The 24,332-nt window shown below is 42.7% G+C and overlaps 1 protein-coding gene across 2 annotated transcripts in view; it reads left to right on the plus strand.

Annotated features, from left to right (window-relative positions):
* The window catches only part of METTL24 (methyltransferase like 24), a 46,577-nt gene that overhangs the window by 20,629 nt on the left and 1,616 nt on the right, over positions 1–24,332 (plus strand). For both annotated transcript variants that reach the window (XM_051792444.1, XM_051792445.1), the window contains exons 3-4: positions 3,843–3,982; positions 9,524–9,752. In XM_051792444.1, coding sequence (XP_051648404.1) covers positions 3,843–3,982; positions 9,524–9,752 — 369 coding nt within the window. The remainder of the gene's footprint in view (positions 1–3,842; positions 3,983–9,523; positions 9,753–24,332) is intronic.

Raw genomic sequence — 24,332 nt, forward strand, 5'->3', positions numbered from 1 at the left:
TAGAAGATAGTTTGCCTGCCACAGGTTGTTCTCTCTCAGTTAATGAATTAACCTTGCACCAAACTTTTTTTGAAACTGTTTTATTTCTAAAGTTGTTTAACCTAGCAGTGATGGTCAACATGAATGTAAAGGTCAAAGCACAGGTTAGAAAGAATGCATTATTTCCTTGCTTTTTATTTTTGAATGGGTTTGTGTCCTGACAGGAGCGTGGTATGACTGAAATTCTAGACGTAGTTTCTCTCTCTCTCTCTCTCTCTCTCTCTCTCTCTCTCTCTCTCTCTCTCTCTCTCTCTCTCTCTCTCACATACTCCCTCTCAGGTACAGAAAAATACAGAGCACTCTGTATTGAGAAAACTGTGTTATTCCCCCACTCCACTTCTCAATGATAATATGATAACCAGGCTCATTTTACTTAAAAAGGATGCATTTGAGGTTCCCAGTAAAATGAGAACAAGGCATCAGACCCGAACTTGGACAAGTTGTTTCAATGATACCAGATACCAATGATACCAATGATACCTGATATTTTCGGGACAAAAATGATGACCTGGAAAGTGAGTGGGTTTATGTGATTTTTAAAATATGTCATTTCTAAATCCAGATTGTGTTGATGGTTACCTACAGCATTCAGCACATATGGAAATTGGGCCATCATGTCTTCATAGGGGCATCATTTATGCACAACAGCATTTATGCATGTATTTCCAGTAATAAAAAATGGAAAAGGTGCTAGATGCCCACAGTTCTGACAGGGCAGCTGCTTTCAGTACCCAGGTCTATCAGCAATTGACCCTTGAATACAGATTTAACAGCACCATTACTTACACTGGAGAACAGCAAAAAGCCTCAGGTGCTAATGTCACTGAAATGTCATTCACATATGAAATTCTTTGTTGATGCAGTGCTTTCAAGGCTGAGACAAGATTCATTTGAAACACATCTAAAAAGGAAGGTAGTAGAGTGTTCATGTATCCTCCAGCTAGTGGATACCCCTGGCTAAATGCTCAAGAAAATGACATCTGTGCTGCCACTCATGCCAGCACTGAGAGAGCAAGAGGCAAGGTGATGCATGGGAACAGCAAGAGATGTGTGTAGAGCTGCTTGTTTTGTTGTACAGAAATTTAGGCTGCAGCAGACATACTGAGTTTGAAAACATCCTTCATCTCAGTGACTTAATAAACAGTGGCAGATGCTGCTAAACTCCACTAGTTGGGTTAAAGCCTACAAGGACATCAATTAATAGAGAGCTTATTGCTTCTGACACACTAATCAAGAAGTTTTGTTCCCAGAGTAACTGACCTTGGTTGGGGGAACAAGCATAAGTGAAAACAAAAAATTAGAGAAATCTCTGTTTCTGACCTGGCAGATGTTACAATATTAATAACTGACGGGATAACACCATAACTGGTATGAGCACTTCTGAGAATGGGATCCTGCTTATGTAGATGAGCATGGGATCTCATATTCCTTGTTAGCTGAGCAAGTGTCTACTAATTACTGTGCCTGAGTTCAGCTCCCTGCTGATGGTGTACAATGGCTTAAACTGGTGGAGGGGAAGGTGCCATGTCAGCAGTGTCGAGGTGTGGCCAGAAAAAGCTTTTGCAGCGCTGGTGTCTGATGATCAGAAGAACTATCTTACCTGTGCTGTTGTTTGTGTGATAGCAGTGAACAGAAGCCCAGAACAGGATGTGAGCTCAGTGCATCAGGGTCTGTAAATCATGCAACAGACTGGTGATGGTGCTAAAGGCAGGTTCAGGGTTGGGTGGTTTTTTTTTTTTTATTTTTGATAGCAAGAGCAATTAAGTAGCAAGAGCTGTTAAAATTGCTCCGAATTCTGACTATTGTAATTGCTCATAATGCCATGAGTCAACTAAGTGGCAGCATTGCAGAATCTTAGTTTTCTATAGAGAGTACATTATTCTTCTGTGTCTTAAATTAGTGCTTATTTTTGCAATGCCATTTATTCCTTGATTGTTATGTGACTGAAGGGAAATGAGTAGTGGGGTGCAGTGCAAATAATTGCTTAAAACTTAGTGAATCCTGAGAACAGTATGAAGAGATGCTATATTAGCTTGAATAAATTTTCTGTGGGAGTTATGAGCTGAGCGGGAGCAGGGAGGTGGTGATGCAGTGTGCAGCTCTTTGAATGTAATGCTTCAGGCAATGATCTTTCAGAGCATAAGCTTCTTAAAGAATTAGGTTTTTTACTTATTATAAGGTACCTGATGGAGAGTGCCTATCACATTACAGGCTGGGATCCAGTTTTCGCTCTCACCCCTGTGTAGAGTTGTTTCATTTCTGTGGTTCCGGGTGGGACCAGAGCCATGCTTTTTCATTTGGCTGAAACTGAGAACTGAACCTGGGCAGTCTGCTGTAGAGGAAGGAAGGAGCAAGATGAGAACAGCGTTCAGGACTGATGTTTAACCTGGTTTTGTCTCTACCACTTTCCTTCCCACCGTTTTAGTTTTTGGCTTTCTGACAGTGCCAGCTCCCATTCCTGCAGCTGGGGTTGGTGCTCGGTGCAAAGAACAACTTTTTGTTGTGATGGCTCAGCTGGGTTCCTGCAGCTCTTCTCAGTCTTTGCTTTCCTGTCTGCGTGTTAAGCAGCCTGTGCCCTCCAACCCCTGAATTTGATGGCTGGGCTGCATGTGGTTTGAAAATCCCTTCAAAACCCAGCTGTAGATGCTGATGCTGATGCAGAGTGGCACAACCTTTCTTAAGCAGAAGCAGCCACAGCTTTGGTGCTTACTTCTGCTCCCCATTACCTCCTTAACATTTGCTAAGGCAACATCTGTATGAATTGTACTGGCTCTCCATCACCTGCTGTGCTCTGGATCCTGAGTTCTGGAAAGGGTGCAGCGCTCCCCAGCTCCATGCCTGCCTTTTCCAGAGTCTGTCTGGAAGAAGAGGATGGTGCAGGGTGATGTGGCCTGGGGGTGAAATGCTGGCCCAGGCTGCTGGGGGGACAGGCAGAGCTGGTGCTGCAGGCAGGGGCTCCTCCTTAGGGTGTCATTCACAGGGCCGTGGTTTCGTTGGCTCAGACACCGCTGTGTTTTGGCTGCTGCCGGCTGCTGCTCAGCTGCCGGCAAAGCTGACTTCACACCTCAGTTAAGTGATTTTTGACACTTACAGGTTTCTGATGAATCCAGTGTGTTTTCAGTCTTTGCTTTCTTGGTCTGTACAAGGGCTTTAACTTACAGTGTTCCTCCCTGCAGGGTCTCTGTTTTTTGTTTTGCAGGGTGTTTTATCCTGGCTTTAGACTCTAGATGTCTAAGCCAGCTCAGCATAGACACACATGCTATGATTCCTCTGTTTAGTTAAGTACTTGCTTAAATCCCCTTGTTTTTGGAGAGGCCATGTGTTGGGGTAATGATTAAATCCCTTCTGGAACTGAGATCCAGGATACTCTGGATAAGGTATATGGCTTACATTGTGTGACACTGCACCTTGTGATTACAATCTTGAATCATGACATGAATAATGGTTTTATCATTATTTGAGATGCAGAATCCATTCCAAGGTTTGAAAAAAACTCCAAAACATTCGAATGGTAAAGATCTTTTCCTTGTGGAAAAATGATTTGGGGTATAGTACTAATGCTTAATTATTTGCTTTTCGAACTGCGTTGCTCTCTGTGGGATTATATAAGCCTTAAATTTCACCAAGCAGAACAGATGAACAAGGAAAAAATGATCAAATTTCTGTAGCCATGTACCAAATTGACAATCAGATTTAAATGAAACCAATTAACATTTTTCTTTTTTCCACTCTTTCCCCAGAAGGCAAATTAAAAACAAATTAAAAGTCCTGTCTTAAAATGAGGCATCCTTTGATTTCAACAGATTTCATGTGAACATATGAATCTGAACAGCCTGAAAGGGTACTCTGAAACCTCAAAAAAGCCCTGGTCGATCTGTCTTGATGAGAGGTTTAGCCTCATTCACCGAATCAGAAGCAAGCAATGCCGTCTCTATTCACTTGGGTAAGTGCTCTCTTTTAAAAGGCAGGAAATTGTTTCATGAGAGGTAACTTCAAAAAGCCCTATAAATGCAACACAGGTTGCAACAAGGTTGTCTTCTAAAATACAGACTTTGTTTGCGTATGTTATGTGTTGATGTGCTTCTGTAAACTTTTTTTTTAGGGAGAAGCCTTTCTCTATGAGGCTCTTTATTTTCCTTTGCTCTTCTAATATTAATATGAAAACAAATTGATTAATGGTGAGTTGTGAGTAGTAATTCATACAGAGGAAGATGGAAATTAAGGAGATAAACTGAGAAGCCTACAGCATCTTCTTTGAGCAGAGATGACTTGCATGTTTGCTGGGTAGTTCAGCAGCATTACTTACAAAACTTCATTAACTGCCTCTGGGACAAAATAGTACATTTCTGTATAAGGGTGTGTTTGTTCAACACTTTAGGGGTGATATGTGGCGAAGCGATAGTAATAAAGGCAGTTGTGGCTTTACTTGAAAATGTTTGCAGTGTTTATGATATTTACAGCACTTGAGATTGAAGTTTTCACTTTGTACAGAACAAGTGCTTTCTCAGGTAGCAAAACCACATATACAGCCTGTTTCTGCACTAAGAAAACATTCTGCTTCCCACGAGGATGAGGGAGATCAGGCCTCAGAGTACATCAGGCCCCTGGCCTTTTGCATCACCCTTCAGCACACAGCTGCATTAGGAGAACGATCGCTGGAATCTGGAGCCCGTTTCACACAGATCACCGCAGAGCTGCTGCCTAATAAAACTGTCTTTGCTGTCCTGGGAGCCAGCTTTAGGTTCGAGGTGTATTGAAGCACTTCATCTCCCTTGAACCAGTGCAATTTATTTCTGTGATTTTGCTGCTGTGGGATACAAACTGTGGATAGCAGGGAATAGTGCCTGGGTGGCATTTCTCAGTGATTAGTACATGGCAGTTAACACCAGCAATTAGAGTGAAGTGGATGCAGAGAGCACTGCAGTCAAAGGGAGCATTTTGTGGTTAATTTGGGTGGGTTTATATTTGGCTTGAGTTTGTATTGAGCTGTAAAGACCTCCTTAGAGGTTGAGGGTCTCTCAGGTTTTGTTCAGCAGCACTGCTCAGTGGCAAAACAGTAACATACCCTTTAGAGGCAGATCAGGTATACAGAGAGGAGACTCCTCTTGACTACTGTTGCTTCATATTTTCTGAATGTTCTTTGCAATCCATTTCAAATTGTATTTACCTATATTAATGCAAAATATAGGTTTACGTGATTTTTTTTTCTTATCAGCTTTTCATGTTCCTATGGAAGTTAGGAGAGATACTCAGTTCCAGACTTTACCTGCTTGACAGTAGTACTGACTTATTGCCTGAGGGCCCTTTCAGTAGTCAGTGGGGAGAGGCAGGCACATTCAGGTGAAAAAATCAGCTAAGCTAAATAACATTCTGGAGGTAGGTCTAGGTTTCCTTTGATTATAGAGGAAGTCTGGATAACGTGTCTGCTGACTTTAGAAGTCTTGGTAAAATACTCAAAGTTCAGTGGAATTAATCTAGACCTTTCCCTTCAAGCTGCATGATCATCAGTATTAGACTTGAGCTTCTGTGTTAATGTCCCTTTTCCATGTTGTGTTGTATCAAGTGTGGGTTGAGAATGGTATTTTTGTTGAACTGGCCAGTAGGTACAACGCAGAGTTGATTTTGTCTGTGTTAGGAAATGCAGATTTGGCATGAATCTGACCAGCACAGAGATATTTTACTAATGATTTTGAACAAACCTGGGCTAGTGCATGTATACCAGTGCTTTATATGTGGTGCTGTTTTGCACCAGCTCCATTCTGAGCTGAATGCCAGATTTTCTGTACTGGTGGAACAGTAGGACTTAGCAGAGATTGAAATTGATGTTGGCTCTCCCATCAGACGTCAGAGACACACATGCAATTAGTAACAAACCATGATGCATCACATGAAACAGCAAAAAAATAAAAGGGAAATACTTGAGATTAAGGAGAAGCAGTCTTCAATCCAGCTGCTTCTGCAGACTTGGAGCTCATTACTGCATAATTCTTCCCCTCAGACTCACTTCCTTTAGTTTATGACAGACAGAAAAGTAATTTTGTTCTGAGTAAGACAAAAAACCTCTTTAAACATTTTTGTTGTCCCATACACTTCATGAAGAGCAAACAGGGAGCAGCTGCATCCAATGAAGAACATTCTCTGTGGAGAGGATGGATACAGGACAAATGTGAAAGTTCAGTGCGAATGTTGCTGGGAATCCTGAAATGAATCCATATATCGCTAAAACTGGAACAAAACATACTGCTTAGGCTTTGCCTCCTCAAATGCTATAGAAGAGGTCACTTGTGAGTGTGAGCGAGCACTCTCTGGAACATCTGGGCATCCCTTTAGATTAGTTATAGTTGCTTCCATTACTGGGAGACAGCAATGTTTTTGCTTTGGAGACAGGATTTCCCAGTGTGATACATAATTGCAATATGCATTAGTGAGCTCTGGTTATTAGTGCTAAATCTACTTAGATTAAGCTAAGTCAGTTACAAACACCACAGGCAGGCATTCAAGCTGGGATAACATAAATGAATAGGATTTCAGAAATTTACCAGTAGAGGTTTAAAGAGTCTCACTGCAATATAGTATAAATGCTGTTTCAGGTGCATCCTAAAGTGTAGGGGGTTTGTGATCCAGGCAGGGGGTGCTTCTTTTCCCTGAGCTGCAGAGCTCAGTTTTCTTCCTTTGAAAAAGAAGGGGGGGAGGGGGAGCACAGAATGGGAAAGCTGGACCTTAACATGCATGTGTTTATAGCTCTGTCCTGTGATCGCTGTGGGAGCTGGAGTACCTGCAGTTAGACTGGATCAGCTACAGGTGCCAACTAGAGCTGTGCTGTAGAAGACAAAGCAGCTTTTGTGCCGCTTGAGCACTCGCTGAGCTCCTGGATGATTCAGGGGCTGGTGGGATGCTTTGTTCGGTGCAAGCTGCAGCACAGTGTTTATTCTGAGTGCAAGGCTCTGTGTACCGTGACCCTCTGTGAACCCTGGGAGCCGGGAACAGCCAAGGGACACTGCTCCCTGCTGTGCTGCGCTCTGTCCCGGGTCAGCGTCCCTGCCCTGCTGCCGGCGGGAAGCAATGCCAGTGAGCCCTTCCTTTGCACTCATGCACAGGCTGGGAGAGATGGTCCTGCAGGTGCTGGTTCTGCTGTTTGGAAGCCCACCTCTACCCACACTGCAGGGGACTGCGTTTCTCTCTGTAACCGAGTGCCCTTCTCCTTTACAGTAAAAATAGGGCCAATGTCTTTGTCATGTTTTATTTTGCTGTTGATGGAGGCAGCAGCTGCTCTCTCCTCATGGTGGGGAAAGGTCTCTCTAGTCTTCTGTGACCTCCACACCTTTGTTTTAAAATCAAGGTATCTTTTTAAGTAACACAAAATCTTTTTTAGGAGACCTGATTTGTTTATCTTTTGCATGCTACATTATCCCTTAGCATGATTGCATGTGAGCCAGGCATTTTGCAAACCAGTTCCTTCAGAGATGACTTTATTTTCTCCCCTAAATATCTGTTGTTGGCTAAATCTCTCTTCAGGCATGAATTTGAGCTGTTACTAGTGTGCCAGAAGATATATCAGCCTCTTCTTTACCCTCATCTGTATTTTTTTTTTCTGTTTTCCACCACTGAAACTTCCCTTTACAGTCCACACAAGTAGCAATCTGTTTGGACGCAGCCTGAGGTTTGTCTACAGCAAAGCATCCAGCCCTCTAGATTGTACCAGCTGGTACAGTTAGAAGTGTGTTATCGACACATGTGGCCATCAGATGCTGGCAGGCTCTTCACTCTAGTGCTGTAACTGCCCCCAACAATTCTCATGTTGTTCATTTTTAGCCAGTTTCTCATTCCTAAGGGATTACACTGGTCTTTGTCCATCAGTGTCCCTTCTGTAGAAAGCCACGTGCAAACAAACGTGTCGATTCACTTAGTTAACTTCTGAACTTTTTTCCTAATGTGTGTTGAATGTATTAAAAGAAAACTCTCTTTTCCTCCTACACGGCTGTACGGGTTGGAATCCTGTGAAATAGAGTTGTTCTTAAAAGCACGCTAGGCTATTTTTGCAAACACTGTCTCCTCATGCTTTGCCAGGACATGCAAAAGGGAAGATGGCTGAGCAGAAGACCACCTCATAGGATATCACTACACTGTGCTTAACCAGTATTACAGCAAGTGTCGTACCATATTGGTAACTTCCAAAACATATTATCTTCTGAACGTTGTTTCATCAGTTGAATTCTTTTTAGTTTACTGGTATGTCATCTCTGTGAAACATTTAGTGCTGGCCTGATGTCATACCATAGTGTATGACGTGATTTAAGATGTATCGCGTTTTACGTATTGATTCAAATAGCCAAAATTATTTCATACTCACACCGTTTCCAAGGATTACTGTGGTGTAGTGTAGCAGGTGCTCTGACAGTACACCTGAGAGTTCTGCCCTGCAATGGTTCGTGCGTGAGAGATAAATGCCGTGCTGTTAGTACATAGTGGATGGTCTCAACTGGCACAACTGGTTCAAGTGCTATTTAAAAATCTTGATTCTCTTCTTAGCACTACACATGTGTTAGTTTTGTTAATGTGTAGCGCATGATTTGAATCACATTTGGAACAAGCTTGAAGGAGTATGAAGGAAGAGAACATCCTGTTTTACGGAGTAGAGAAGGCCTGTGGTCCAGACGTGATTCCAGTGGTAAATACCAGATATTTTTAGTTTTAGTGCACCCTGTGTGAATTAGTGGGCTGTAGGAGGTGGGAATATGGCACAGTCTTTTAAAATATGTCTTCTCCTTGCAGAGGTAGAGACTGAGACAGTCCTGCTGTACTGTGGGGCTGTTAATTTTTCTTCTTCTATGGGATCTTCACCCAATTAGCAGCAATATTTCTCTTAAGTCTATATAACAAATCTGCTACTGTTGTAAATTGGTTATTTTTAAATTTTCTTTTTTTACTTGTGTCTTCCTGTCTGCAGAGAAAGAGAGGCATTTGGTACTTGTGTCGTGTCCACGCTGGTGGTCATTGTGGCTCATCTTTGTAACACCAGATGATAGAAATGGTGTGAAATATGCCAGTTTTTTACAAAAGAGTATTGTATAAATTTTAAATATATTTGCTCTTCTGTTTATTCTTTGCTTATTGGAAGTTTGTGCAGTGGGGACTGAGAAAAGTCTTGTAAACTTGTCAAGAAAAAAGCAAATTGAAAATAGAGAAATATATATAAATATAAAATAGGAATATTGGTAATGACAGCACATAGATGCCAACATTTAATTTACTGCCTTATAAATTTTGTCAACTTCTGAATTAAGAAAATGCTCTTCAGGAAGTTTGTCAGCCTGGCTAAAAGTGGTTTAGTTCTTGACTTGAAAGGAGCCCTTTGTTCTAATCATACTGCTTTGAATTTTCTGTTTAAGCCACTTCATCCTCAGAACGTCAGCCCACTAACAGTTCTTCTTGCAGCATTAATAGTTACATGTTTTTTGGTGGTTTTTTTTTTTTTTTTTGGTAGGCTAGGCAGTGATGACAACCAGTTTGAGGTCGGCATGGCCAACAGTGGGTGTGAGGTGCATCGCTTTGACCCCAGCATCAAGTCGGCGCACATTCAGGAGGGTCGGCACCTCTGGTACCATCGCCTGTCCATTGACTGGAGGGATCCCAATCCAGCCATTGCTGCTCACAAGCTTCACAGCAACACAAAGAAGCTGGGCACAATATTGAATGAATTTGGACATCAGAAGGTAAGGACTCGGGTGTCAGGTTTCTGACTGCAAGAGTATGTGTTGAGAAAGCTGCAGATCTTCCTCCTTGCTGTCTAAGGAGACCATGCACTTTCCAAGGTTTACTCCTGATAATGGGTCTTTCTTCAGCAGTACTTTTAATGCGTTTCTTGTAGGGGTGCCTTTTCTGTCTCGCTTTTTCTGTGTGCTGATAACAACCACCCTGATTTTAAATCACTAGCCATATACTAAACACCTTCTTCCTCCTCCTCCTTCCTTTTCCTTTGAACTAGCTGGTGACATTGGGTGCTAGCACTTCTAGGCCTGTGGTCTTTGCCTCAGTATGAACTCTGGAGTACTCACACAGACAAGTTTATAAAGAGAAAAAAAATATTTGCAACAATAATTAGAAGAAGTAATGGATGGATTGTTTACATTTTCAAGGTCACTGGTCCTAATTACAGTCATCAACAACAAAAACATCCTGTTTTGAAATTGGCAGCAGTCTGTGGGGTTTTTTTTTTTAGCATTTCCCAGTTTGTTTTTAAAGAACTAGAAAGACTTCAAAAATCTTCAAGTCTCAAATAACTTTTGCCAGAATATAGTTGAAGAAGTTCCTTAGGTTGCTTTTAAGAGAGTTTTTCCTTCTGAGGATACACAAGCATGAATTCAAATGCTTGTGTACTTCATTGCCTGCAGCTAGTTCTGCTTGCCTTTGTTTTTTAAGAAATAGGCAGCCTGAGCTAAGGAGGGGCTCTTCTGTAAGACTTACAAAGCAAGCAGTGCAATGTTTGTTTGGTTTGTTATTAAAAGATGCAGGATGTCCTTTTCAGTTCACTTCTTTCTTTTCTTTAATATTTTCTTTTGGCTCAGCTCTACTGATTGAACCATTTTGAAGATGAGAGCAGAAAAAAGAAGCCTTTTACTACTTCTTAGGCATACTGTAACTATACTAGGCTGTGCATTAGCAAAACATCTGAGGAGACAGAGATGGCTTTTCCTTGATGCGCGCCTTACATTCTTTGTTTTGATTTTAGACAAATTAGTCACAGAGCAAATAATTAACGACCCGATCCAGTGCAAGTCTTGTGATATACCAGACCTGCGGGGAACAGTCAGTCTCAGGTTATCATGGTGATACGGAGTGATTGTAAGACCTTCTGTGAACAAGAAGAAGGTAGCAGTGAATTCTGAGTATGTAACTTTCTGGGTGAGAGTTAGCTGACATGAAAACATCTGGCTGGAGGGCAGCCAAGGATCATAACGCACACGTAACACATGCAACCAGGCTTTCGTCTAGCTATGTACACATGCCATGGGATTTGGTTAAGTGTTTTGACGCATTTTGAACAGTGTATACAGTCTCTTGCTCTGTTAGTATTTGAGCAGCTCCCCTGTGCAAAGCTGTGGCTTAGTGAAGTTGGGAACTGACTTTCTCCTGGTGAGGATAAAGCTGTTGCACATCCTGCAACCTTCTGGTACTATATATTTGTGAAATACCTGAATGTGCTGACTGTCCTCACATCGTTCTGTTTAGATTTTCTTGAATTTAAAAGACAGCCTGAGAACTTGCATGTTGCGTAAAGACACCAATAAGCTCAAATTTATGAAGAGAGCGTCAAAGTAAATACTGTGACATTCAAGTTTTCATTCTTCCGGTGAATGTGAGTGGAATATTCCCTTGGCTGAATAAATAAGTTAATTCAAAACAGTTCCACAGAATATTTTCCAAAGCACTTTTTTTTCAATTAGAAAGTTAAAACATGCTCTTTGTCCTGTTCTTTTTAATTTAAAAAATCCTTCCACTTACCCTCAACTTTGTTCCATTCCCACTTCAAGGCAGGAATTCCGGGCAGCTGCATTTGAAGTTAATGCCTCGTTTTCTCCTTGCTTTTATTCTTTAAGATTTGGGACTTGATCCAAGACCCTACAAGTGACTGAAACTATTTCCACCAATATTAGAAGATCAGGCTGATGCAAACAGCACAGACAAGGCCTCCTGGAGTGCTTGAAAACAAAACTTGCAGTTTGGGGGTTTTGTGTGCGAGAGAATCAAAGGACTTGAATGGGCTTGTTTGCACACTGACTCAGATGAGAGCACACCTGCTATTCTGCAGACAGTGATAGGACCTCATCCACAGAAAGGGAAACCCATCCTGATATTTTGGCAAGAAATACAAACACTTTTTGGTGTTAAGAGTGGATGCGAGGAAAGATTAAAAGATCTCGATCTTTCTAACTGTCTGTGTGGCATAACAGTCCTCAGTTCTCTGAGGAATGTGAACAGCCTGGGGGTAGAGGACTTATCTAGTACTATATCTAGTACTATATTAGGATGTGGCTGACAAAGGAAACATGTAGTCAGAGTATTTTTGGGAACTGTTAGAGTATGAAATCTCTTAAGCCCTGGGATAATCTCTGAAGGATGTCATGGAAGTTTTATTTCCTGGTGTACAGTTCTAAATTGAAAATTTAATGGTGTATCTTCTGAGAAGAGCAGTATTTTATTGGCCACAGGAAAGGATAAAGATGTAAAAATTGATCTTGCTCATCTTCCCTTCCCTGCCCCCCACGCTCAATTTTTTTTACTCAGTGTACATGCTCTGTATTGCATTGATAATGAACAGTGGAAAAAGGGAGAAGGCCACTGAGTGCACATGATTCTTTTTCTATTGCAGTGGCGTTCAGCTTTGTGGAAGCTTTCCCTTTCATATTTTCTGACTACCTACTGGGTTGAGGTTGCTACAATGCTGGTGTTCCCCATGGATTAGTGATCAATGGATGGGGAACTTACCTTCCTACAGAGTCGTTGGATAATTCAAAACAGATGGGATCTTAAAGGGTCTATAGTTCAGTCCTCTGCTCGAAGCAAGGCCAGCTGTGAAGTCAGACCAGGTTGTTCAAGGCTATATCTACTCTCATCTTGAAAAACACTGAGTTTTTTCCAGAACAGAGACTGCCCAACTTCCCTGGGCCAGCTATTGTCCTGCTGGACTGTTCTAATTATGAAAATATTTTTCCTTATATCCAGTCTGAAAGACCCTGATTTGAGTCTATGCCTATTGTCTCTTGTCCTACTTCTAAGCACTGCTGAAGAGCCTCTCAGCTGTCTTGATGACCTCTTTGTAGGCTCTACAGGCTGATGTTTTTTCCCCTCAACAAAGCTGATGCTTTTTCCCTCTGCCTAGGTTGAACAAGCCCTGTTCCCACAGTCTCTCCTTGCAACCATCTTGGTGACTCCCAGCTGAGCTCTCCTCAATTTATCATGGTGTATATTGTGTTGTGGGAACCAAAACTAGATGTAGTATCTAGATGTGCTCTCACAAGTGCCATATACAGGGATATAATCACATTGCTTGTGTCACTGCAGGGAGTCCTTCCTCCCCAGATGCAGGACTAGGTGTTTGTCCTTGTTGAATTTCATCAGGTTCCTGTCAACCCATCCTTCCAGTCTGTCTGGGTCCAGAGCAACTCTGCCCTAGTGTGTCTTTATTGGCTGATCTCACCAATTTGGTGTCATCCATAAATATGGTAGAAGTGTCATCGAACTCCTCATCTAGGTAACTGATAAAGGAGTCGATCAGGATGAATCCAAGTATAGCTCCTGTGACACCCTACTTGTAACTGACTTCCAGGTAGAGTTCAATCCATTGTACTCATTGTTCATCCAGACTGTAATGTTCTGACTTGGATACAAGCCTACTGTGGGACACAGCCTTGAGTATATATCCTAGTGCCCTTCTAGACCAGTCACAGCTGGTTCCATGGTCTTGCAAGGGAATCACCAGATTTAATTTCAGCTACAGGGGGGCTAAGTTATCTAAATAAACCATTCACCTAGTCCCAGCATGGACTGGTGTTATGTATGGTGTCAGTGTCTTCCTCAAAAGGTTGCTATGTAGCCCAGATTTTAGTATGGAATAAAACTTTAAGGGAAAAACCGTATTGAAACGTGAGCTCCTTCTCCCCACTCTAACATTATCCCCTCTACAAAAAATCATAATCCTTAACCAGAAATTCAAACCAAACTACTACATGTATTCTGTATTCCAAAGATTGTGCTATAAAGCAAAATTAAAAAACTTTGACAGAAAGGCCCTGAACAGCAGAAACAGGCAAGACCTCATTCTGTCCTGAATGGGCATGCATGTTCACACATGCAAACTCTTATTTCAGTAGCAATTTTCCTCTCTCTGGAGCTCTGTAGGATAAGTCCTGTGTGATGTCCTCAGTAACTGCTATGAATTTGCATTCCCTGGCAGTACAGCTCGGCAGCAGATGAAATGGCTCCTGGTAAAATAAATTAATCTGAAAAGGAGAATTCGAGAATACAAAGTAAAAGCTTCATTTAATCAGGAAGTGGGCATAGCTGTTACTTTCAGGGGACAGCAGAGTCGCATTCGCTTCCTGCCACTCAAGTAATCTTGAACAAATTCTGTAAGAGACCAAACTGTGTCATTATTTGTTATGAAAAGAAATACAAAGCAATCTTTACGTCCTGCTTTTGATTTGAAGGCTTTAATTTACACTGTCTCTTCGTGAAGATTTTTTTTCTGTGACAACTTGGCTAACAGGTATCTGCTTCATTTTATTGAATAGGCTTAGATTTAGGATTTCAAAAGGAAAAACCTCCTTCCCTTCACCTGTTATTTAATACTCAATACAACTTCAAAACACTACACCCTGAAGTCATTTTGATTAATAACATCATCTCCTCTCAGAGAAGTAATTTATCATTTGCTCCTCTCTTAAAGCAGATAATGTAGAATCTATTTTATGCTGCACTTTAAGCTTTGTGAAGACTGGTGTGAAAGAGCAAATATTAAAGAAAAGATTTCCAATTTTGGTTTAAAATTGGCTCTTTTGGCAGTAATTTAATAATATAAAAGTCCAGGGAAAATGTATCACAGCTTAGTTGTGCATGGAGATTTATTTAACAAAACAAAAACTTTACTCTTCAGGGTGGGAAACATCCATGTTCAAGTTTTGTAGCAACCAAATTCGTACAGTTACTCTTTTACTATGTATACCTCAGGACTACAGGGGCCAGAATAGGCTTATGAATTCTTGACCCTGCCTAGACAAAATCATTTAACTTTGATTATCCCCTGCAAGGGTAGACTTAGGTATTGCACAGGGAGCTGTGAGTTTGTTCGTGTGAGTTATGGGGGCTGCTGTGTCCAAGTTCAATGTGTGAGTGCCACCAGGGTTTATACACTCAGCTCAGCTGTCATCTTAACACACAGAAGGTCCTCAGTACCAGCTGATGAGCACCTGCAGAGTGGTCTATGTCCTAGTGTGGAAGCCTGAGCTCAGGATGAGAAGCCAGGAGCTCAGAAGCCTGGGAGCTCTTGCAGGGAGGTGAGTCCTTGTCACTGTTCCTGCTGCAGCCAGGGAACAGCCCCTTTCGCCTTGCTGGAGCTGGAGGCACAAGTTCAGATCTGCTCTGCTACATGTGGCTTAGTGTCAGAAAGAACAAATGAGACAAGGTCTTTTGACTTGTTGCATCACAAATCCTTCAATAAATGTTTGGAGTTCTGTCTTGAAAGGGTTTAATTTTTTCTCTGCTTTTTATGCTTATTTGGGGCTTCTCCAAGATCTCAATTCTAGAAGGAAAAAACCCACTTTTCATCTGATTTTTAGCCTCGTTATTTTCACATCCAAGTTTTCTTGTGCAATCAGTGGTCTTTAGGCTTAAGTGGCCTTTTATCTGCAGCTGTTATTTACCATTCCCATATAGCCATGAAGAACAGCCTTGGCTTTTAGAGGGTTATCATACCGGCCTTTCTAAGACTTCTCTGACATGAGAGATCCTGTATTTCCTGTAACATCTTATTAGTGTTGTGCTACCCCTCCTGCAGCTGGGACATCAGCAACTGATACTATTCAAAAGTCCCAGTGGTGTGTCTGCTAAGGCTCGGGCTGTGACCTGCCTTCTTCCCCATCCTTCCCTGGAAATGTCTGCACTGTTACTGCTTGTCATCCTATTTGCTTTTTTGTGACTCATCAGGCCATCTCCTTGTTATATCGGTTTCTGAATGGCACAGTAGAATGAGATTTGTCCCAGAACACTGTTTTTTTTTAAGTGTAAATGGCTGCTCCTGACCTATTTGTAGTAGGAGTAACTCTGCAAAGTCAAGTCCTGGATTAGCACTGGACCCTTTTGCACCAGGCAGATGCAATACTGTAGCATTTAGAGCTCGTAGTCTAAATAAATGACCTGCCAAAGAATGGAGGAACATGAAACTCACCTCCATTAACTTAAATTTCTACATTTGAGATAGCTCTTGAGTTCCGTATAAACTCAAGTGAAACTGTTAAGGTGCAGTTTGTCTCCCTCAAGGGCAGGTATTTAAAAGAGGCTGGATGATGTGGCCTGTACATCTCAAGTTGCCTTTCGGAAATTCCTGTTCTTCTCCGTGATCCTTTGTCCAAGGGAACCTGGACAACTGTTTTGGGTTTAGATGTCTAAGGCTGGATGAGGTGCATCCCATCTTGAGTGACTTGTCCACAGACTCAGCTCTGTGCTCGGCATCTGACAAATCCTGAGATCGGGACTTTAGAGTTGTGCTAACTAGTCTCATGCACCTGATTTCCAGGTTGTGCTGAAAGGGAGGGTGCAGGAGATGATGACATTGGGCAAGCTAGCCAGAATATGTAACTTTTTTTTTTATAAAAGTCATCCCATTAGAGCAAAAGCTCAGAGTGCTGGAGAACATCTTATTCTACAGTAAGCATCTGCCTCTAGATCTATAGTTTACGAGTTCTTGAGGGACTTACTGCCTGTGACACACAAATTCAGTCCCTTTGAGGGTATGTTTGTAGATCCTGGGCCAAATCCATTCTTTGTGAAATGTGACCGATTTTTTTGGAGTGACAGCAGAGCTGCAGTTTGAGCATTAACCAGTGCTGTAGTGAACCTTTTTGTTTGGGTGTGCATCAGTGAGTTGGCAAATTTTACTCCACTTGCTGAAAAGAGGCAATCAAATGGTGCAGACATTTCCAGCTGTAGTTGGAAGTGCTGCCTTTTGTAACTTTGTAGGAGTTGCCTCTGAGTAACCTCCAAGCTCCTGACATACAGTGTTTCTCTCCTGGATGTATATATTTTTTCATTCTAGGGATAATGAAATCAAGGTGGTAATAGCTGTATATTTACTTAGTCAGCTGAGGCTGCTGCTGCCTAAAGTATTTTAATTGTAAGTGGATTGAAGAGTTTGGCTGCAAGGAGAAATGGGCTTGACATCCTCATGTTTCGGGAAGCAAAGATCCTTGGACAGTGATTTACTGCTCACTACCTCTCGCTCTCTGTGTTGTATACATGGAGCGCCTCATACACATTCCTTTAAAGGGTTTTTTTTTGGTACCTTACATATCCTTTCGTCTCATTTAAATTCTCTCCACCAGAAGCACTTCTCAAGATACTGTTAAGAATATTGGTGTTTCTAGAGAGTGGCCTGAAGGTGCTGTTTAGTATCCAATCGTCAGGCATGGAGGAAAGATACCATTTTAATGATACCATTGGCTGAATATAATGCAATCCATAGCCTTTTCTTCTCCTAGTAAAAGGGCTAGTGCAATGCCTGACTTGTAATGAAAGTATTGAAGTATTGCACTATTGAAACAGAACTTGTGCAGGTCCTCTTAAAAAAAAAAAAGGCATTTTCAGAGTATATTATTGTCTGCTAAAAATTAAAAAGCAAGGACAATTTTTTAGGGTTTTATTTTCCTTTTTTTGTCATTGCTTTTGTTGTGGTTGTTAAGACCCTTCAGAAAAAATCAGGTATTAAAAATCTGCTTTCCCCCAGCTCTACTAGAGGGCTGTGCAGACTGTGTTCAATTCCACCTTCTTTTCAACAGCAGCAGCAGCAGCATACCACTGTTTCAGTGTCAAACAGTTGCATCCAGAAGAGTGTGGCACTCACTGCTGGCAGTGTATTCATTGGTATTCTGCTACTGTAAGAAACCAGTCAGTCCTGGTTCCCTCCTCCCACCACAACTGGAGTTCGGCAGGAGCCTGGGGAACCCACACTGCTTCTCGAGGTGGTACCAGATGAATATTCATGCTCCCCACTCCTGCTTAAGCCATTAACACTGCCTTAAACACAGAAGTGTGAATCTGTATGGTTTTAATTTAGCCAAGGTGCTGAATATTTGCTCAGGGTGGTGGTCCATAGCATGACACTGGTTTAATTAGAATTGAGAACAATGCCTTTCTTATAAACATTGTCATTTTTCTCCACTACCCATCTTTCTCACAAATTCCAGGGAATAATTGACATTAACAAGCTCTCTAGAGCACTTAGGAGCTCTCTGAACAATGTACTTTTTCCCCCCCCATGTTTGTTCTTAGTAGCTCATACGTCCTCCTTTTATGGTTTACAAATTTTTGTCATTGGCATTGGACGTATCTCATTTGAATACTTTCACCTTAGTGTCTGGATCCTTTCTGATCTCACTGTTGATTTGACAGCAGTATAAGATATCCCTCCATTCTCAAAAATTTAAAATACAGAGGTCAAAGGCTCAGCAGCTCTTCTGTCCCTCCTTAGTGGCTGTCCCAGATGAAATCTGAGACGTGCAAGCATTTTTGGGTGTTTCTTATTCATGTTTTCAAGAATGTGCAGCAAATAGCAAGGTGGACAAACAGCAAAACAGTAAGGAGGCAGGTTGGCACTTAGGACCAGAAATGGAGTGAAACAAATAGATTCTCATGAAGGGGTGTAGTCTTAAAGATTGCTCTGTCTAGTGCAAGAGGGAACCAAGTTCTCCACCAAATTTAATTGGAGCTACCCAGTTATACCAGGGCTGCAGATTCTCATCCTGCGAGAGATGTTCTTTAAAGTGTGGTGAACATTTTTTGAAGGTGGGACTCTGATCCCTTTCTTCAATTACTTACATTTTGAAAGCCCCCATGGGCATTAACAAGCAATTAATAAATAATAGAAGGTCTTGCAGCCAAAATGCTGTTTACTGTGTGTAACTGTTTTACAGTAGCCTAAGCCCTCTGTCCCTTGCTGCACACACACACACTCACAGGTCTTGCTCCTCAGGGTTTTCAAATCAATTGCTGCTTAACTATTTGCCTTCTGTTGCAAACCTCCTGCGCTGACTGCCCCCTTGTCCCCTTGTAATGCGCTTGTCCCATTGCTGCTGGCTTTCACCTTTTGCAATACTGGGATAATGTGGCTTTATATAAGCATAGAGCTGGATCCCACTGTCCTTGCTTGGTGCTGGGGCAACATAAACAGGCTGCAAATGTTTGTTCCCCTCTAATGAAGAGACTTGAGGGTCTAGCGTACACCATTTATTCTTTTGAGTAAATATCCGTTCCCACAGGCGTCCAGCAGTGTCTGGCAGAGAAGATCAAAAGAATAGAAATGAAAAGGACTTTCCCCCTTTCTGGGGGGAGCAGGCAGCGGGACATCTCCTGCAAGATTAGATGGCTGAATACACTCTTTGCAAAGCAACTCGTGTGCTCGGCCAGGGCTGTGCGCTGAGCAGCTGCACTCCCAGCCTGGCCGCTGGTGGAATAAGTGCAGTATCTAAATAGTCTGTTTGCAGCATAGGCTTGGCAAGCAGAGCTTTTGCTGCTGATTAGGCTGTTAAATAACTTAAGGTCAGGGTTTCTGCAGCTCCCTTGTGGTATTTTTACCACTTTGGCAATCTAGCCATCGGATTCAAGGATCTGGCGAGGGGATGTTTTCATCTTTTAGTGTACAACAGGAGAGCTGTGCAAACTGAAAAAGGTAACACAGTGCAAATGGGAGCTGGGGCACAGTGTTCTGAGCAGAGATGCACACTTGTGAGCTGCTGCCACTCTGAGCAGGTGAGGAGGTCACTCTTTGGGGGCTTACGTCCTCATGGTGACTCTTCACCCTGTTTCCTCTGAGAAGGAACAAAGCTCACCTGCACTCACTGCTGGTTTTCTGTTTCAGTGATGTGTATATCAACTGGACAGTTGCTTTTTACTGTAAAAAAAGACCAAAGACCATGTAAACACCCAACTGCACAAATCAGCTTTGTGACTTTGATGCTTTAAGCAGATACTTGAAGATGTGCCCAATCTGTCACGTTGGGAGTGAACAATCTCAAATGACACATTTGCACCAGAGTCAGTGTGAAACTGGCTATACTGACTGCTGCAGAGAGAAGTGTCAATGTGAGCAGGAAGGAAGGGAAGTAATTAGAAGAAGTGCTGCTGTTTGGATCTGTATATCACTGATCAGTAGTGATTGACTTTTCTCCCTGTTTCAGTATCCATGTTGCTCAGACCATGCCCACAGCAGTCCTAGTCCCTCCAGCAGATGGCTGAGAGAGAGAGACAGGATGTTTCCCCCTCCCACTGATTGCAGGGAGCGTGGGGAGAGACAGTCACAAGTTGCTGGGAGCATAATTTGCTATTAGGCTACGTGGCATCCTGTCTGCCATCAATTACAGTCTCAGCTCAGAATAAAAGGGAATGGAAGGGACTTTACATCCAAGCCATCTCCTGCTGATGAGGAGGGGCTGTGAATGCATTTTGAGAGGAAAAGAAAGTGGGGGAAGTATCATGTTGAAAATTTGCAGATGGGAAAAGGATAAGAGGGAAGACGCATTTGAAAAAAACATGCTCAAGAACCTGTTGTTACCTGCAAAGACACGTGCTATCAAAATGTGAATTAAATAGCTTTTTCTAGAGTTTTATCTACTGAAAATAGAGAATTGTACTTAGGCGGAGAGGGAAAAATCTGATGCATAAGCCAGCAGAGTTTATCTGGCTGTACAGCTGATGTCAAAATGGTAACCGGGTATCAGGGAACCAGAGCAAAGGGTTAATTCTCCCAGCCTCGAATCGTGGGGGTGGCCCTGCAGTTCAGGAGGCCAGGTTGTTCTGAGCTTTGTTCCTGTGCTTGAAAGCTGTAACCAGCTCTCCTCTCCCTGCTCCCAGCTTGCACCACAGACCTGCTCCCACAGAACTGGAGGGATCCTCCTTACGTGACCTGTACAGCATTTGTTGTTTTGCCTTTCCTGGCTTTCACTTCCACATGCTGAGCTCATGGTGGAAATAATACAGCTAAATTGCTTCCTCCAGCTACTCACTCTCAATTGACTCTTCTCCATGGGGAGCTTTAAATGGTGCCCACGGGGCAGAGCAGAGCCTGAAATCCCCCTTAACCCTGGTATTTCAAAAGCGATCAAGGTGAACAGAGATCTGATCTCTGCTGTAGGAAATGATGCACAGTTGTAACAAGTCATTACCCTAAAAAGAAGAAATGAGCCTTCATACAGTATGTGTTGACCTTCACTAACTAAAACACATTTTTTTCAGCTGTTTTATGTGCTTGGTTGTGCACGAGCAAGGCCCTTTTTTTAATCCAAGTGTAAGTGGTACAATGCTGCAGTGCTTTTTCAAAGGAGCTAAACTGAGAAAACATTTAAAAATCCACACTTTTTACTTTTCTGTGATAGCCTAGTTAGTTCCTGGAGGATAAAAGGATTTGTGGAAGATAAGAGGAAGCAGCTTTTGTGAGTGCTTGAAAGTGACTGCCATACTTTACCTTCAGGCACTGTAGATCTTTGCCCTCTGGGATTTACTCCCAGCAGCAGACTCCAGCTGCGCTCCTGGATGAATTAGAGCTCTGAATTTATAGACATGTCCACTAATCCTTTCACTGGCACTTTGAATCAAGGCCACTGGAAGGTGGTAGTGTATTTCTTATCAGTAGTGTGCTGCTTATCACTGATGCTAAATATTTCCTGAGCTGTCTAATCATCACAAAACTTGCATTTGGTGTTAGCAGGACGCTTGTTATTTGCTCAGATCCTCTGACACAGAGCTGTTCTGCCGTTTATTTTGCACTATCTGTGGCATAAAATGGAGACTCTGGGCTGAAAGGAACACCTTGCCTGGAAGGCAGTCATAAAAGTTGGTGGGTAGAGACAGGTACCCTCCTCCCTCCAGGTCTCTGAGCAGTGCACAGCACTAAAGGCAGCAAAGAGCCTCTGGTTTGAGTGTGCAGCACATCCCCACTAGCCTTGTGTTTCTTTCCTGGTCATTTCAGTGTGTGTTTAAGCAGTTATTGTGGTAACTCACTTTCTCCTACTGAAACATTGGTTAGCAGCCACTTTTCAGATCAGTTTTGCAAATACAACACAGAGCATGAGAGTCCTGCTGAGCAGCCAGAGCAGCAGTTAGTGTCACAAAAGAAAAACAAACAAACCTGTATGATGACCGCAAATATTACCATGGAAAAAAGATGTCCTACTCTTGCCATAAAGTAAGGTCATGGGAAAACAAAAGCAAATGCATAGAAATATTTCTTCCCCTATACACCCATCCCCCTGCTCTATCACCCAAGAATATAAAGTTTTGAATAATTTGTCTGCTTTCAAAGTTACAGAAATCTCCCAGAGATAAAAATCTTTGGTATCTTAAGTGCAGCAGTGTGTGGTCCTATGGCAATTGCACCTATGCAGAATGAACTGCCTGCAAAATTGCATTACAGGTAGAGATGTGAGTTGGTATTTGAAAAATAAATAACCTATTTAAATGTATAAAGGAAAACAAGTGAGCTCACCCATGAAGTAGGTCTCAGCTGAAATGTCATGAGCAGCATCATTTACATTCAGCCTCCCATCGAACCCAGGGGAGCCTTATGTTCAACTATTTCACTGACCCACGGATGGACAGACTGACAGGCTCTTTGTTGTAGAGTCAAGTTAGGAAATACCAGAGCTGAGGTTGTCTGTGCAACCTTCCTCTCTGCTCCCCATGCGGACATGCCACAATATGGGCTTTAATTCCATAATCCCTCAGTCTTTTTCCACTGGCTCCCTGCCTCCCACAGCGTGGAGGAGGCACAATGCCGCCTTAATGAGCAGACAAGCAGTGGCTTGGCTTATTGTTATTCGGGCTGTGACCATGGACCTCATTCAAGTCCCACTCTCCCAAGTCCTGCTCTGAAAATGCAGTGTGTTATTTTCAGCTGCTTTACAGCTTGTTCTACTGAAGTCTTGCAGCCCTTCATTAGCACGACCCCTGTGCTCTGTAGAGGGTGTTCCATGGTTAATACCCTTGTTTTACAGATGGAGAACAGAATGGGCACATGTCCAGAACCTACAGACTCTTGCCATCCCATGCCCATCTGTAGTGCTGGAGCACAGTGCCTGAGTAGGGCTGACATGACTGTGAGCTCTGCACCTCAGCAGATCAATCTGTTGTGTCTCCAGTCAGCTATCCAGAGAACAAGGGAAGGTAGATACCCCTTGCCACAGCCCTATGGTTTCTGGCCATGGCCCATGCAATGCAGAGCTCTGGTGGTACAGGAGACGTGCTCCCAGTACAACCCCTGCCCTGCGCCCAGGGCAGAGGGGTCTGGGAGCCAGGGCCCCAGCCAACATGGATGGGGCATGGCATGACACCAGCGAGGCATCCTGGGATGGTGCAGCTTAGGAAAACAGTTGCCTTTGCAATGCTTTTACATTACCCGCCCAAATTTCTGGCCTGTACCTGCACGGGTGCCTTTTTCAACACTGCCATGACAGTTAAGGTGTGAGAGAGTCTGGGGGTTTTGTTTGGTTTTTGTTGTTGTTGTTTGGTTTGGGTTCTGTTGGCTTTTTTTTTTTCAGTATTCTTGACTCTAAATTAACTCAATTTTTCACTTCAAACATATCTTGAGTGTGAGCAGATGGGCAGAAGCAGCAGCTCAGGTGGAACTGGCACAGGCAAACTCTGTACTCTCACAGTGTGGGAGTTTCCTGTGTGGCTCTGGGAAACACAGACCCTTGAGCTCTGCAGCTTGTGATCACTACTGCACTGCAGTCATTGTTTTCTAGCAGGTGTGAAAAGGTGATGAAATGCTCACTTTTCATTTCAGTTTACAGCTCCCCTGCACCCGCTCACCTCCAGGTGAAGTAAACCCACAGTTGTGTAGGGCTGTGAGAAGTTGGATTGCTGAACATCTCACCACAAAATTAAATAACGGTCTAAAACTAGAGCAGGGAACTTTTCTATTAGATCTGTTATTCCCTTTAAACACCTTCACAGCTTCTTTCCTGCTATGTGTTTTTCTTTGGAAAAGCTGCCCTTAAAACCCTGTAGACACCGCATAATTATCTTTTGTTTTGGTCCTCCTCAGTCAGCATCTGTAGTGATGCCTGCTGACCTGAGCTGCTCTCTCATTCATTTCACTTTGGCCTCCTCCTGCACTTGTGTGGAGCATGTAGCATCTGGCTCATGAGGACCCCACTCAACTGTGGTGCAAGTAATCCCTGTTAGTGTGTTTAGATCTGTCACGGAATTTTGTGACGGAGAAATAAGGAACAGTCGTGCCTTACTGTCTGTGCTTAGTTAGGTAGGTTTCTTTCTTTCATAGATGTGGTGCCACCACAAGAATTGTGAAGGAACAGTAACATGCTTTGTTTGTGGGAGGAGCTGCATCAGCACCTTGGGATACATAGTTTTTCAGACCAGGAGTTGGAGGCAGGAGGAGAAGGGCTGTGAACAGGCAAGCGTGTACTGCCCCTTTAGTCTTCTGAGATTTTTTAATTTGTTTTTTTAATACAAAATTATTTATACATAAGAACAACTATGTATATTAAAGAATGGTCAAGCCTGGCCTC

Source organism: Manacus candei, unplaced genomic scaffold (genome assembly GCF_025592945.1).
Source record: "Manacus candei isolate 608988 ecotype Guabito, Panama unplaced genomic scaffold, ASM2559294v1 h1tg000034l, whole genome shotgun sequence".
NCBI classification, from domain to species: Eukaryota; Metazoa; Chordata; class Aves; order Passeriformes; family Pipridae; genus Manacus; species Manacus candei.